Source organism: Ranitomeya imitator, chromosome 3, assembly GCF_032444005.1.
Source record: "Ranitomeya imitator isolate aRanImi1 chromosome 3, aRanImi1.pri, whole genome shotgun sequence".
Taxonomy (NCBI): domain Eukaryota; kingdom Metazoa; phylum Chordata; class Amphibia; order Anura; family Dendrobatidae; genus Ranitomeya; species Ranitomeya imitator.
This window is the reverse complement of record NC_091284.1, coordinates 463180183-463195599: the sequence shown is the minus strand read 5'-3', so window position 1 is coordinate 463195599 and position 15417 is coordinate 463180183. Positions and strand designations below refer to the sequence as shown.

Sequence of the window (15417 nt, the reverse complement as noted above, 5' to 3'; positions counted from 1 at the left end):
TCACTCTGATAGTTTAAGCTCATGATATTATTATCACAAGCAGAAATATTATCCCTTGTGAAGTTACATGTCTATGTAGTTTAAGCCTGCATTCGCACATAGGAGAATAACGGTCCAAGTATGACCCGTGATTCACAGACAAGCCGTGAATTTCCTTATCCTAACATGACAGCATCATACACACATATGAGGCTTTCAAATTCTGGTCAAGAGACCTGCGTGTAGTTGGAGAATCATGGTCTGTACTCAGACCTTGACACATGGATGTATGAATGTGGCGTAACTATATAACATTAACAAAATTATCCAATTTTAATTTTTTAATAATCATACTGAATGGTAAGTAAAACTGTTTACTATGTGTTCTTCATTCTGTTCCAGGAATTGGAAACATCCATTACCATATGTTATAATAAATCCTATATATCTTGGGAATACCAAACCAAAGGAGGATGGCACTGGTATTTATGACTGCCCAGTGTACATGAATCAGACCATGCAAGTAAGTTACTGCTTTATAATAATTTATGCAATCATTCTAAATCACTGTGTTTTGCAGCCACAACACTTAGGCTATGTGCACACGTTCAGGATTTTTCGTAGAAAATTCCTGAGAAAAAACGGACATTTTCTGCAAGAAATCCGCAAGAAAACCGCATGCGTTTTTGCCGCGTTTTTGCCGCGGTTTTGATGCGTTTTTGCCGTGGTTTTTTCCGGACACTTCCCAATGCATTTTGTAGTGGGAAACTGCAAAATTAATGAACATGCTGCGTTTTTTTACCGCGATGCGTTTTTTTCACGGAAAAAACGCATCATGTGCACAAAACATGCGGAATTCATTCTAAATGATGGGATGCTTATTGTATGCGTTTTTTGCAGTTTTATAGCGTTTTTATCGGGAAAAACCGCGAAAAAAACGCGAAACAACCGCAACGTGTGCACACAGCCTTAAAGAACAGCATGTAACCAGTATCTGTCTTTCAATAAATCAAGTTACAAATAACCAGTCATAAAGCTAGGAGGGAAAATGTAAGGTGAAGATAGCAAAAAAGGAAAAAAAGTTCCAGCACCAGGTGTCTCTTCATAAAATCTTCAGTATTTTATTCTCATGTCAAGAAGAAAAAGATTATGCAGCCCCTAAACGCCTGAAGATTTTATGAAGAGACGCCTGGTACAGGAACTTTTGTTCCTTTTTGCTATTGCTACTGAGTGGTATCTAGTCACTTGTTCCTGGCACCTGTGTTCATTTGGATTCCGGTGAGGCACCACTAATCCCTTTCCCTACTCCCTGTATGATGTTGTAAGGTGAAGATGTCACATGGTTAAAATGTCTCTCTTAGGATTACAAATTGCCTCTTCAGAGAGGAAGTGTAATGGAACTCTAGTTAGCAATTCTAACAGTCAATAACGGAAGGGAATGCTCCCACTGAATTTTTGGAAAACTGGCTTTAAAATATTTTTTGGACTGACATTCTTACACCTTTATTTGCTATTGAACATGCTCACTCGATCTCTTCAATACCCTTATCTTGTGAACACCCCCCTCGTCCAATGTTAACCAGGATTCTGCACTACAGAGACCGTGATAACATTTTAAGCTTTGTGAGTGACATACAGGACCTGTCTGCAAATGTTTCTGGATTTCTCCACGGAAGTTCAAAAATAGAGGATTAAATTCACAGAATGGACAAAGCGATTAAGGAACCTTAACCTGTCTTATTGTGTGTTGTATCCAGCATGACTGAGAATTGTTGCTTTAGATGAATTACATTTCTTTTTGGGAGCATTGTGTTATGCATTGCAACCATATGAATTTATTGGATCCATGAAAAAGGATTGGCAAAAGAATACAGTATATAATGGCTAGTAATGAGCAAATGCATTCGGCACTATTCGTAACTCGCACAAATAGTACACTATTACCAGGCGAGTAATTTGCTTTTTGCCTTGGTATATTCGAGTGACCCGCCCAGCATGTTTGGCGCTTTATTTGCAGCCAATGAACATGCTGGGCTTGCTTGCCAATCACAGTAATGCTGACATCATCTTTGGTGTAGCATTGCTGTGATTGGCTGGCCTTACAGCGTCATAGGGGATATTTAATCCCTGCTGGCACCATCTTGCGCAAATGGCAGCCGGAAACAGCGTAGGGAAAGCATAATGTGAGCATAGGAAGAGTGAAAGGAGCGTGTATTGATGCTTTGTGATCCCAAAAGCTCTTTTAAGTGCTCATGAGAGTGAAGATTAGTTCTTTGTTGGGTGGAAATAGCGTAGGGAGAGATTTAATAGGAGGGAGGGGTAAAGGCAGGCACCTGGGTGTTATCACATAATCATTTCAAGTACATGCTGCAGATCTCTGCTATTTTGCATTGTCTTGTGTAGTTTAGGATTAAGAACAGGCTGTGGGATTAGGGAGAGATAGGCAGGGTTTCATCCACTGCCATAGTATACAAAGCAGCTCTTTTTAGAGCCAAATAATATTAGTTAGTACCAGCATATACTAAACCAATTTTTTGGGCGCTACATAATATTCCTGCGTAGCAGCATATACATATATTTTTTACAGCTAAATAATATTTCTCAGTACCAGCAAATAGTAAGATCCTATTTAAAAGCTAATTTTTAAATAATATTCCTTGCCTATTGCTTAAATAGCTAATATTTGTCTAGCAGTTGTGCGACTAGCGCAAAACCTGCTAAGCTACAGAAACGTCACTATTTACCATTAATTCCCCTGAGCCTGCTGTTGCTGTGTGTCAGCAAAATGATATAAAAAGAACACTAATTTTCTATTGGTTAAATAAATAGCATATCTTTATTTAGCAGTTGTGTGACTGGCACAATCCATGCACATCTAAGCAAATGTCACAATTTACAATTGGCAATAATTTCCCTGAATCTGCTGTTGCCAATTGCCATGTATCATCAAGGTGATGTAAAAAATAAAAATTTTCTATTGCTTAAATAAATAGTATATCTTTATCTAGCAGATGTTCGTTCACTTGGCGCAATACATGCAGAGCTAAGCAAACGTCACAATTTACCAGGGGGCAATAATTTTCCTTAGCCTGCTGTTGCCATGTGTCATCAAGGCGATATAAAAAATACTAATTTTCTATTAGTTAAATAAGTAGTGTATCTTTATCTAGCAGTTGTGTGACTGGCACAATACGTGCAGAGATTATTATTATTATTTTTAAGTGGGAGAACTTGCACAATTCGTGGTTGACTAAATACTTTTTTTCCCCACAGTATTTTCATCATTTTCTAGAGGATTTTTCTATATGGATTCACTTGGCGGTCGCATTTGAGCTTATGTATATTAATACAGATTTTGATGGGGACTTTGTATATATAGTATATAGGGTATTTGATACAGTGATTTTTGATCCTTCAGTATACATCCCACTTCCATACTGGGGTAGGGTACTGCGAGAAATAATAGCCTTATCAGCAGAGCATCAAGGTGTACCCCTGCTGTTCATAGGCGATGTTAACAATATTATGAATGGTCACTGGGACAAGGGAAGGCATGACATCAGTAAAGTAGAGGGCAATATAACCCCCTTTGGATCATATATTAAAGAATTGGCCTTGATAGATTTATGGAGAAGTAGGTTTCCTAAGGTCTACCAATATTCCTGCTATTCTACAACCCATAACTCCCTTTCACGCATTGAGCTAACTTTGTGCATCTCCTTGATGGATGGGTTGGTTCGGGACATTGAATACTTACCAAGAGTCATCTCAGACCATAGTCCTCTTTGAGTATCACTTCTACTGGGCAGGAGCCCTCCCAAAATGTTTAGGATAAATGCTTTCTGGAGGCAAATTTTAAATATAGATAAGATATCTTCAAATTTGAAAGAGTTTTTCCAGTTTAATGATGGGGCAGCATCTGCTTTAGTGGTATGGGAACCCATGAAAACTTATGTAAGGGGTTTACTCATTAAAGAGATAGCTGGGAGTAAAACGGAAAAAAAAAGCAGTTCAGGCAGTTTTCCAATAATTCAGAAATGCTGATATTCATTTTGTAGAAAGTACTTCACCCTTACCTTGAAATCAGTTAAAAGAAGCCAAAATAATTGCTAATCGCTTATTCCTAAATATGCAATTTTCAGCTGACAATATGGAACAACGGGCAGTGTTATCTTTAGACGCTGCCAAGTGTTTGACAGTGTAGAATGGAGGTTCTTATGGGCAGTTTTACAATAAATGGGGTTTGGTCCACTTTTTATTTCAAGGCTACAATTGTTAGATTTTCCTCTCCTACATCTCAAATTAAAGCAAATGGTGAGTTATCGCAGAGCTTTAACCCCTTTACCACCTTGCATTAAATGCCACTGTCAGAGATTGATGAAATCAGCTGACATGGGTCTGGAAAAGTTGCGGGCTCATCGGCCCTCTCTTACCGCTACTATTTTAAAATCACACTATATGCAGATGATATCTTCCTTTGCCTTGGGGACTGTGATAGCTCACTGTTTAATGTTATTAATATCCTTAAAAACTTTGAGAGTTTAGCAGGTCTTAAAATCAATTTTCAAAAATCTGTGTTATATACACTAGATGGCCCCCTTGCTCATTCCAAAATGCAACATACGCGGTTTCCCAATTCCAATATTTGGGAATTATAATTTCACCCTCTCATATAATTATAAAAAATAATTTACTTCAATTAATGGAAAAAATGAAAATAGCGGCATGGTGCAAATTGCAACTCTTGGTGGTAGGAAGATTGAATCTTATTAAAATGGTACTGATACCTCAGATTTTGTACATACTTCACAATGCACCTGTTTGGTACCCCTGAATTGATTACACAAGATAAATTTACTTTTTTGAGACCTAGTGTGGCGTAAGGGACATTCCAGAATCAGGTTACAGACTCTACAGGGCCGCGGGGCACTCATTACCGGTGGAGGAAAAGCGATTCCGACAGCTATATAGTAAAGTGTTCTTTTCAGTTAGAGCAGTCAGAATGTGTAATGCCCTACCACAAGAGATAGAAATGGCACTGTAACCGCTTTTAAAAAAGGGCTGGATGATTTCCTCAATACACATTACTTTGCAGGTTATAGTTAATTTAGTTACAAAATGAACAATCGGTGTCGAAAGTTGAACTTGATGGACCTAGGTCTTTATTCAACCTATGTAATTATGTACGGAGACCCAAGGATGAAGGAGGCTTGGCATTACCTAATCCGTGGTTATATTTTTTAGTGGTCCAGTGCCAATACCAAAGGGGGTGGAAAGGCACATTACCAAACGATTCAATAAGCAACATTATCCAAAATGTAGTAGGTAGGGGACCTCGAGAGGGCAGTCTGGAGTAGGGGAAATTTAATAGCCTACCGAATTTCTCTACATTGGGCCTTATTAGTAAAGTTTGGTCTAAGGTTAAGCAAATTAGAGAATTATAATTCTTTACGATATAGTCACCTACATGGAATAACAAATATCTCCCAGAATTTGTGACGTTATTTGAATTTAAAAATTGGAAGTCCATGGGACTTTTATATGTTAACCACGTAATCAGTAATGATGTACTCAAAACCTGTGAATGTTTGCAAAAGGAATTTTACCTGCCTGAAAGTAGCTTATTTCAATACTTCTAACCTAAGCATGCAAGATATTTAGACACTAATTGCTCAGCAGGGGTTACTAAAGGGAGTAATCCCTGAATGTATGGTGATTTGCTTTTCATTATTTTGAATAAATGTCCTTTGCAGGTTAAACAAAGTGGGAATTTGAGTTGTGAGTCATTTATGATGACATGTGGTTTTTTATCCTAGAAAATGTCTCCAGTCTCTCACTAAGTGAGCCTAGTAGACTCTCACAGTTATATATCATACAAAGAGTGCACAGATCACCAGTAATGATGTTCTAAGTGGGCATCAAACCAAACTCTGTCAGGAGAGAAAGCAGGAATATTTCACATGTTATAGTCTTGCCTGCAATTATATACATTTTGGATTGTGGTTCTTAACCTTATAAAACTGAAAATTGAGTGCCTATAGAACCCCTGATTTGTATTCTGGGATAAGTTGATGAGCTGCAAGTGGAAAAGGTGTTAAAAGTTTGTATATCATGCCTGCTGTCTGCTGCTAGGAAACTAATTGCTAAAATTTGGATCTCAGAAAGACCTCTATCCTGCAGGGAGTACATTAAACACATGAAGTCTTTTATTCTGGTTGAAAAGGGGGTTTACTCCAAAAGGAATAGAAGTGCATATTTTGACAAACTTTGGTCTCTTTGGGTGGTCCACAACTATTGATTATATTGTTGCTTAATGTTGTGCTAAAGAGCCTTAGATGCTCTATATCTTTGGACTGCGCACTGGCTACCTGGTACTGTCAAAGTGTGAAAAGACATGTTATAGATGTTTTGGACTTTATATTTCTATGTGCACTGTAATCTGGGTTTCGGTCGAGCATGACTGGTATTTGTAAGGGTGGGCTAGTTGTTTGGGGGGAGGACTAAGCTGGGGCTCAAACGTTCTGATTTGGATATCCTATTTTTTTCTTTATGTCAAATATTTTAAAGTCAATAAAAATTTACCTGATTTAAAAAAGAAAAAAAAAGTCAATATCGAACCTTTAACAAGCCTTGCCATAGAATTTAGGATAAAGCCAAACCAGAATCTGAATTTGCAGACACAGTGTTTCTGGGTATTGCCCTTGGTCAGTGCAAAGTATGAGCTCTGCCTTGGCTAGGTGAGAGGCTTAAAAATGGCATCTAAAGATTGGTACTTTCAATAGGTGCCACTAGAGTTCAAGTCATCTTCCTCTTTGAAGAGGCAATTTGCATATTTCATTTCCCAGAGGAGCATGCATGGCGTGTAAGTCTCCTCACTCTGACATGCCAGGCCTGGCATTTTACTCTCCAGTATGAAAAATGTTACCCCTTAGATCCCTGTGTTAGGATTGCCAGCTTTGTAAGAATATCCAAAAGGCACAGTTCTCCTTGCTACACATGACTAATTGGTTACAGTACTTAAACATTCTTATAATATTAATTAATATTCATACCAGTGCCTTTAGGAAAAATGAATAAATGAAGGAAATCATCATGATTTAGCAAAACCTTACATAATTTCACTCTGTTGAAATAAAAAATTCTACTTCAGCTAATAATTTGGGGTCTTTAATTATGAGGCAATGAAGACTGCATGCAGTTCAAGGAAAATTACTTTTAGTATTAAACAATGTACAGGGCAAGGCAATACTACAAAAGTCTTGGTAAAAAATGAAGAGGGCAATGGGTAGCCAGAACAATGCAGCTGAGATTTACATATGCATTTAAAAGTTGTTGGAAAGATCTCAACTCCTAATAGAAAGTAGTACATTGACTTAATATTTATTACGAAGTATAAATGAACAGTAATCTAATTAGAAATGTTAAACTTAGACTTCTAATTAGTATTTTCCCCAAATGAAACCGAGGAACTGTCCATGTATATTACACTCTTTCTTGGATTTCTCTGTAACAAGATTAGATATTGCTTAGAAACTGCAGCTCCATGAAGATGGGAAAGAAATCACATGGGGCGGTCTACCCATAAGGGAGCTGTAACACATAGCAGGCAATAATTATATGCCCTAAGCTTTGGGGGAGTTGAAGCTGCAATGTGAACTCTATTAACGTTTATGTACTTCTGTATAGCAAGGGACTTTCTCAATGTAAAATGATTGAGGAATTGTAAAATAGTTAATGTCTATCTTTTCAGAGGGAGATTGGAATTTTGCATAGTTTTTATGCCATAGGCTTAAATGCCAGTATGAGGCCGGAGTCACACTAAACATATGAAAAATCGGTCAGATTCTCCCTGCCGAGAGTCGCACGAGTGTCATGAGAGTACAATCCGATTTTTCACACCTAGCATCTGATTTACATCCGAATGCAGTGCGATTGCTATCTAAATGCAATTCAATTTTAACATGAGCTTTTACATACAGCAATTCTCTATGTCATTTATACATTCTTATCAAAGAAAATATTCATCAAAACACACACACATACACACACACATATATAAATATATATACATATATATATATATATATATATATATATATATATATATATATATATATATGTCAGGGGTCGAGTTCCTGCCTCTGCACAGGGGGAATCTCGGGCCATCTCCGCTGCGGTCTCCCATTCTTCTCCTGCCACAGTGGAGCCTGCTCAGCAGAGACGTCGGTCCCAGCGTCTCACTCAGTCTGACTCTGTGCAAAGAGTTACTGCTGCATTTCCTGCTTCTGCCATTGAAGTCAGTGCTGGGCAGCGGCGAGTCCTGCTTTTCACGTTCTGAGCATGCCCAGAGTAAGATCTCTCAGTGGAGATCGAGGGTCACATGGTCAGATACTGCGGCTAAGTCCATTGGTCCTTTCAGGAAGGTCCTGTAGGTACTAGGACAAAGTCCTGCTTTGCACACACTGAGCATGCCCAGGGCAAGATCTCTCAGTGGAAATCTAGGGTCACATGCTCAGGTATGGCAGTCTCTCATTGGTCCTTCTAGGAAGGTCTTTTACTTGCTGCAGCTATTTAAGGCTCGCATGGCCGCACGGCCATGCGCTGGTATTGTCTTTTGTTATGTGCTTTGCGCCAGTGTGGTCACGTGAGAGTGTGTTCAGGGACCCGGCTGAAATGAGCCCCTAGAATGCTGGCACCTCCGGCGAGGAGTTTATGTTTGAATGTATTCAGGGACCTGGCTGAAATAAGCCCCTAGAATGCTGGCACCTTCGGCGAGGAGTTTTGTATGCATGCATGACCACTGACTGCTCTCTGTTTGGGTAGTTAGCCTGTGCCTCTGTGAAGTCTAGCAGGGCACAGTGCTTTTCTTTCATGGCTACTCGGTGAATTAACTGAGTTAGTCCATACCGCCATATAGTTCCGCCGTTGGCTAGCAGCAGGTACTCCTGCACGGTGGACCCCGAGCTGCGAACGCACCAATATCATTAAAAACATCTCTATTTACTCTGTGCGTTCTGCTAGCCCTAACATATATATATATCTACTATATAAAGCTGAATGTGTGTATGTGTGTGTATGTGTGTGTGTATGTCCGGGATTGGCATCTGCACCGTCGCAGCTACAGCCACAAAATTTTGCACAGTCACACGTCTGGACCCCGAGAGTGTCATAGGCTATATTGTGAGGCAAAATTTTAACCCCGCGCGTTCCAATTCACCAAACAATTTTGCCCCTATCTACATAATGGGGAAAAAAGTGAAAGGAAAAGTGTTGGAAGCGTCGCAGCTACAGCAACAAAATTTTGCACAGTCACACGTCTGAACCCTGAGAGCGTCATAGGCTACGTTGTGAGGTGAAATTTTAACCCCGCGCTTTCCAATTCACCAAACAATTTTGCCCCTATCTACATAATGGGGAAAAAAGTGAAAGGAAAAGTGTTGGAGGAGTCGCAGCTACAGAAACAAAATTTTGCACAGTCACACGTCTGGACCCTGAGAGCGTCATAGGCTATATTGTGAGGCGAAATTTTAACCCCGCGCTTTCCAATTCACCAAACAATTTTGCCCCTATTTACATAATGGGGAAAAAAGTGAAAGGAAAAGTGTTGGAGGCGTCGCAGCTACAGAAACAAAATTTTGCACAGTCACACGTCTGGACCCTGAGAGCGTCATAGGCTATGTTGTGAGGTGAAATTTTAACCCCGCGCTTTCCAATTCACCAAACAATTTTTCCCCTATCTACATAATGGGAAAAAATGAAAGGAAAAGTGTAGGAGGCAAATTGACAGCTGCCAGATGTGAACAAGGGGGACTTAAACAATGAGAGCGATGGCGCCAAAGAGTATATACCGTACAGTTGCTAAGGTGGGGCCCCGAAATGGGATACTCACCACACATGGGGATATGAACACACACACAAAATGCGCCACACACTACCACGTGCTTGAACACATATTACCCTCAGCACACATTTCACCACAAATACACCAACCTCGCCACATAAAAGTCGAAACACAAAAGTCGCCGCTCAAAACTCACCACGCGCAGAACTCGCCACATGCAAAAACTAGGCTCTTGCAAAACTCGCCACAAGTGCAAAACTGACCTCATGGAAAACTCGCCACACGCAAAACTTGCACACGAGGAAAAATTGCCACATGCACAAAATTTGCAACACATGCAAAAGTTGCCTCACACAAAACTTGCACATACTCAAAAGGCACCACACGCAAAACTCGCCATGCGCAAAACTTGCTGCACACAACTTGCTACACTAACCTGTCACATGCAACTCGACACAAAAAGTTGCTACACGCATGTTGCCACACAAAACTCATCTCACAAAAGTCGCTACATGCATGTCGCCACACGCAACTTAACACACACAACTTGACAAGCGAAACTTGCCCTAAAACACACACAAGTCTGGTATTATCCTTCAAAAATAAAAATCTGATTAATAAGCAGACAAACTACAACAAATGTACCATATAGGAAATACGGCAGCTGTCAGTCACATGACCTGTCTATTATGTGTATGTGTGAGCAAATATATACTGCCAGGGGGAGGGCTTCCTGTTGGCTGGGGATTTATCAGGCTGCCAATTTAGCTTACAAATACTGAGGTAAAAATACTGAGCAAATAACGTGTGAACAAGGTCTAATACAGGAGGAGATGACACACTGGTATATACTATATACAGGGGAGATGACACACAGATATATACTATATACAGGAGAGATGACACACAGGTATATACTATATAGAGGAGGAGATGACATACAGGTACATATATATACAGGAGGAGATGACATACAGGCATATACTATATACAGGAGGAGATGACACACAGGTATATACTATATACAGGAGCAGATGACCTACAGGTATATACTATATACAGGAGGAGATGACATACAGGTATATGCTATATATAGAAGATGACATGCAGGTATATACTATTTACAGGAGGAGATGACACACAGATATATACTATATACAAAGGAGATGACACACAGGTATATACTATATACAGGAGGAGATGACATACAGGTATATACTATATATAGAAGGAGATGACATTCAGGTATATACTATATATAGGGGAGATGACACACAGCAGGTATATACTATATACAGGGGAGATGACATACAGGTATATACTATATACAGGAGATGACATACAGATGTATACTATATATAAGGGAGATGACAAATATGTATGTACTGAGGTGATGAGGTGAAAATGAGAGGTGTGAGGTGAAAATGAAAAGGTGTGAGTGCAAAATGAGAGGAGTGAGGGAAAATAGTGGAGTGATCAGAAAATGGCATATGTGAGGTTGAAATGACAAGTGTTAGGGGGGAATGAGAGGAGTGAGGGAGAAAATGAGGTGTGAGGGAGAAAATGAGAGATGTGAGGGGGAAAATGAAAGATGTGATTGGGAAAATGAGAGGCGTGATGGGAAAATAAGAGAAGTGAGGTGCTATAACTAACCACAGATATTTATACTATGCCCAGGCAACGCCGGGCTCTTCAGCTAGTATATATATATATATATATATATATATACATACAGTACAGACCAAAAGTTTGGACACACCTTCTCATTTAAAGATTTTTCTGTATTTTCATGACTATGGAAATTGTACATTCACACTGAAGGCATCAAAACTATGAATTAACGCATGTGGAATTATATACTTAACAAAAAAGTGTGACACAACTAATAATGTGTCTTATGTTCTAGGTTCTTTAAAGTAGCCACCTTTTGCTTTGATGACTGCTTTGCACACTCTTGTCATTCTCTTGATGAGCTTCAAAAGGTAGTCACCGGTAATGGTTTTCACTTCACAGATATGCCCTGGCAGGTTTAATAAGTGGGATTTCTTGCCTTATATATGGGGTTGGGACCATCAGTTGTGTTGTGCAGAAGTCTAGTGGATACACAGCTGATAGTCCTACTTAATAGACTGTTTGAATTTGTATTATGGCAAGAAAAAAGCCACTAAGTAAAGAAAAACAAGTGGCCATCATTACTTTAAGAAATAAAGGCCAGTCAGTCCAAAAAAATTGGGAAAACTTTGAAAGTATCCCCAAGTGCAGTGGCAAAAACCATCAAGCGCTAAAAAGAAACTGGCTCACATGAGGACCGCCCCAGGAAAGGAAGACCAAGAGTCACCTCTGCTTCTGAGGATAAGTTTATCCGAGTCACCAGCCTCAGAAATCGCAGGTTAACAGCAGCTCAGATTAGAGACCAGGTCAATGCCACACAGAGTTCTAGCAGCAGACACATCTCTACAACAACTGTTAAGAGGAGACTTTGTGCAGCAGGCCTTCATGGTAAAATAGCTGCTAGGAAACCACTGCTAAGGACCGGCAACAAGCAGAAGAGACTTATTTGGGCTAAAGAACACAAGGAATGGACATAAGACCTGTGGAAATCTGTGCTTTGGTCTGATGAGTCCAAATTTGTGATCTTTGGTTCCAACCACCGTGAATTTGTGCGACGCAGAAAAGGTGAACGTATTGACTCTACATACTTGGTTCCCACCGTGAAGCATGGAGGAGGTGTGATGGTGTGGGGGTGTTTTGCTGGTGACACTGTTGGGGATTTTTTCAAAATTGAAGGCATACTGAACCAGCATGGCTACCAAAGCATCTTGCAGTGGCACGCTATTCCATCCGGTTTGCGTTTAGTTGGACCATCATTTATTTTTCAATAGGACAATGACCCCAAACACACCTCCAGGCTGTGTAATGGCTATTTGACCAAGAAGGAGAGTGATAAGGTGCTACGCAAATGACCTGGCCTCCACAGTCACCAGACCTGAACCCAATCGAGATGGTTTGGGGTGAGCTGGACCACAGAGTGAAGGCAAATGGCCAACAAGTGCTAAGCATCTCTGGGAACTCCTTCAAGATTGTTGGAAGACCATTCCCAGTGACTACCTCTTGAAGCTCATCAAGAGAATGACAAGAGTGTGCAAAGCAGTCATCACAGCAAAAGGTGGCTACTTTGAAGAACCTAGAATATAAGACATAATTTCAGTTGTTTCACACTTTTTTTTCTTTAAATGAGAAGGTATGTCCAAACTTTTGGTCTGTACTGTATATATACACACGTGGTCAACATTGCTGGTACCCCTTGTGTAATGACAGAAAAACCCACAATGGTCAAAGAAATAACTTGAATCTGACAAAAGTAATAATAAATAAAAAATCTATGAAAATGATCACATTAAATTCAGACATTGCTTTTCAACCATGCTTCCACAGAATTTAAAAAAAATAAAATTCATGAAATAGGCCTGGACAGAAATCATGGCTCCCTTAACTTAATATTTTGTTGCACAAGATTTTGAGGCAATCACTGCAATCAAACGATTCCTGTAACTGTCATTGAGACTTCTGCACTGCTCGACAGGTATTTTGGCCCACTCCTCAAGAGCAAACTGCTCTGGTTGATGGTTGCCATTTCCAGATGGCATGTTTCAGCTCTTTCCAAAGATGCTCAATAGGATTTAGGTCAGGGTTCATAGAAGGCCACTTCAGAATAGTCCAATGTTTTCCTCTTAGCCATTCTTGGGTGTTTTTAGCTGTGTGTTTTGGGTCAATATCCTGTTGCAACACCCATGACGTGCGACTGAGATCAAGCTTTCTGACACTGGGCAGCACATTTCTCTCTAGAATCCATTGGTAGTCTTGAGATTTCATTGTACCCGGCACAGATTGTAGACACTCTGTGCCAGATGCAGCAAAGCAGCCCTGGAACATAACAGAGCCTCCTCCATGTTTCACAGTAGGGACAGTGTTCTTTTCTTGATAGGCTTCATTTTTCCATCTGTGAGCTGATGTGCCTTGCTAAAAAGTTTCATTTTTATCTCATCTGTCCATGGGACATTCTCCCAGAAGCTTTGTGACTTGTCAACATGTAGTTTGGCAAATCCCAGTCTGGCTTTTTTATGATTTTTTTTTTCAATAATAGTGTCCTCCTTGGTCGTCTCCCATGAAGTCCACTTTGGCTTATACAATGATGGATGGTTAAATCTAACACTGATATTCCTTGTGCTTGAAGTTCACCTTAAATATGTTTAGAAGTTTTTCTGGGCTCTTTTGTTACCGTTTGTATTATCCATCTCTTTGATTTGTCATTAATTTTCCTCCTGCGACCACAACCACGGTAGTTGCCTACTGTCTCATGGATCTTCAATTTCTGAATAATATGTGCAACTGTAGTCAAATGAACATCAAGCTGCTTGGAAATGGTCTTATAACCTTTAACATGTTTTTCTACAATTTTCTTTCTAATCTCCTGAGACAACTATTTCCTTCACTTCCTCTGGTCCATGTTGAGTGTGATACATACCATGTCACCAAGCAGCACAGTGAGTATCTGTAGCACTATATGTAGGCCCACTCACTGATTCCAAGATTGTAGACACCTGTGATGCTATTTCCTGCAGTAGAAGAAGAAATCTGGATGCACATATTCTGGTCTCAGTGGTTTAGAGATAATTTAAGTATGGTACACTAGACACAAGATTATACTACCTGTCAGAGGAGGGGCTTGAAGCTGGATGCGACAGTGTGTTGGCAGTGCTTGATGAGAGAATACTGAATGGGGGAATTGTGGAAACCCTTGGTTCTTGCTATACTGCTTCGGGTTGGTTTCCGTGGAAAAGCTTTGGGTATCTTAACTGTAATGGGAGCTTTAGGTACCACTTTTGTGAGGCAGTTGGGAGTTGGATGTGGCTCGCGACCCTACCTCGGAGCTGAATGTCACTCACAACGCTCTCTCGGAGCTGAATGTGGCTCATGACTCTCTCTCAGAGCTGAATGTAGCTCTCAAGGTCAGAAAGGTTGGGGACCACTGCATTAAGGACTAGGGGTGTTTCCTTTTCTATATCTCCATTTTTTGCTCCCCTTCTTCCCAGAGTCATAACTTTTTTAATTTTCTGTCAATAGGGCTACGCGAGGGCTTCTTTTTTGTGGGATGAGTAGTAGATTGGTTCTACTAAATAGTGTACTGGAAAATGGGAAAAAATTCAAAGTGCGGTGAAATTGCAATAAAAATGCAATTCTACATTTTTTTACCATGTCATGCTAAAACAGACCTGTCATTAAGATTCCTCAGGTCAGTACAAGTTTGTAGATGCCAAACATGTATGGGTTCTTTTTTGTTTAAGTGGTGATAAAATAATTTAAAGTTTGTAAAAAAAAGTTGACGTTTTCCGATACCCATAACGCCTTTGTTTTTTGTGATCTGGGGCTAGGTGAAGGCTTATTTTTTGCATTCCGAGCTGATGTTTTTATTGACACCATTTGGGGGTAGATACGTTGTTTTGATCGCCCGTTATTGCATTTTAGTGCAATGATGCAGTGACCAAAAAAACGTAATTCTGGCATTTTGACTATATTTTGGTTTACGCTGTCTACCA

The 15417-nt window shown here is 39.9% G+C and overlaps 1 protein-coding gene across 1 annotated transcript in view; it reads left to right on the top strand.

The window, feature by feature from the left end:
- LOC138671660 (uncharacterized) overlaps window positions 1-15417 on the top strand; it is a 967572-nt gene that overhangs the window by 875056 nt on the left and 77099 nt on the right. The window contains exon 96 of the mRNA XM_069759831.1: window positions 382-502. Coding sequence (XP_069615932.1) covers window positions 382-502 — 121 coding nt within the window. The remainder of the gene's footprint in view (window positions 1-381; window positions 503-15417) is intronic.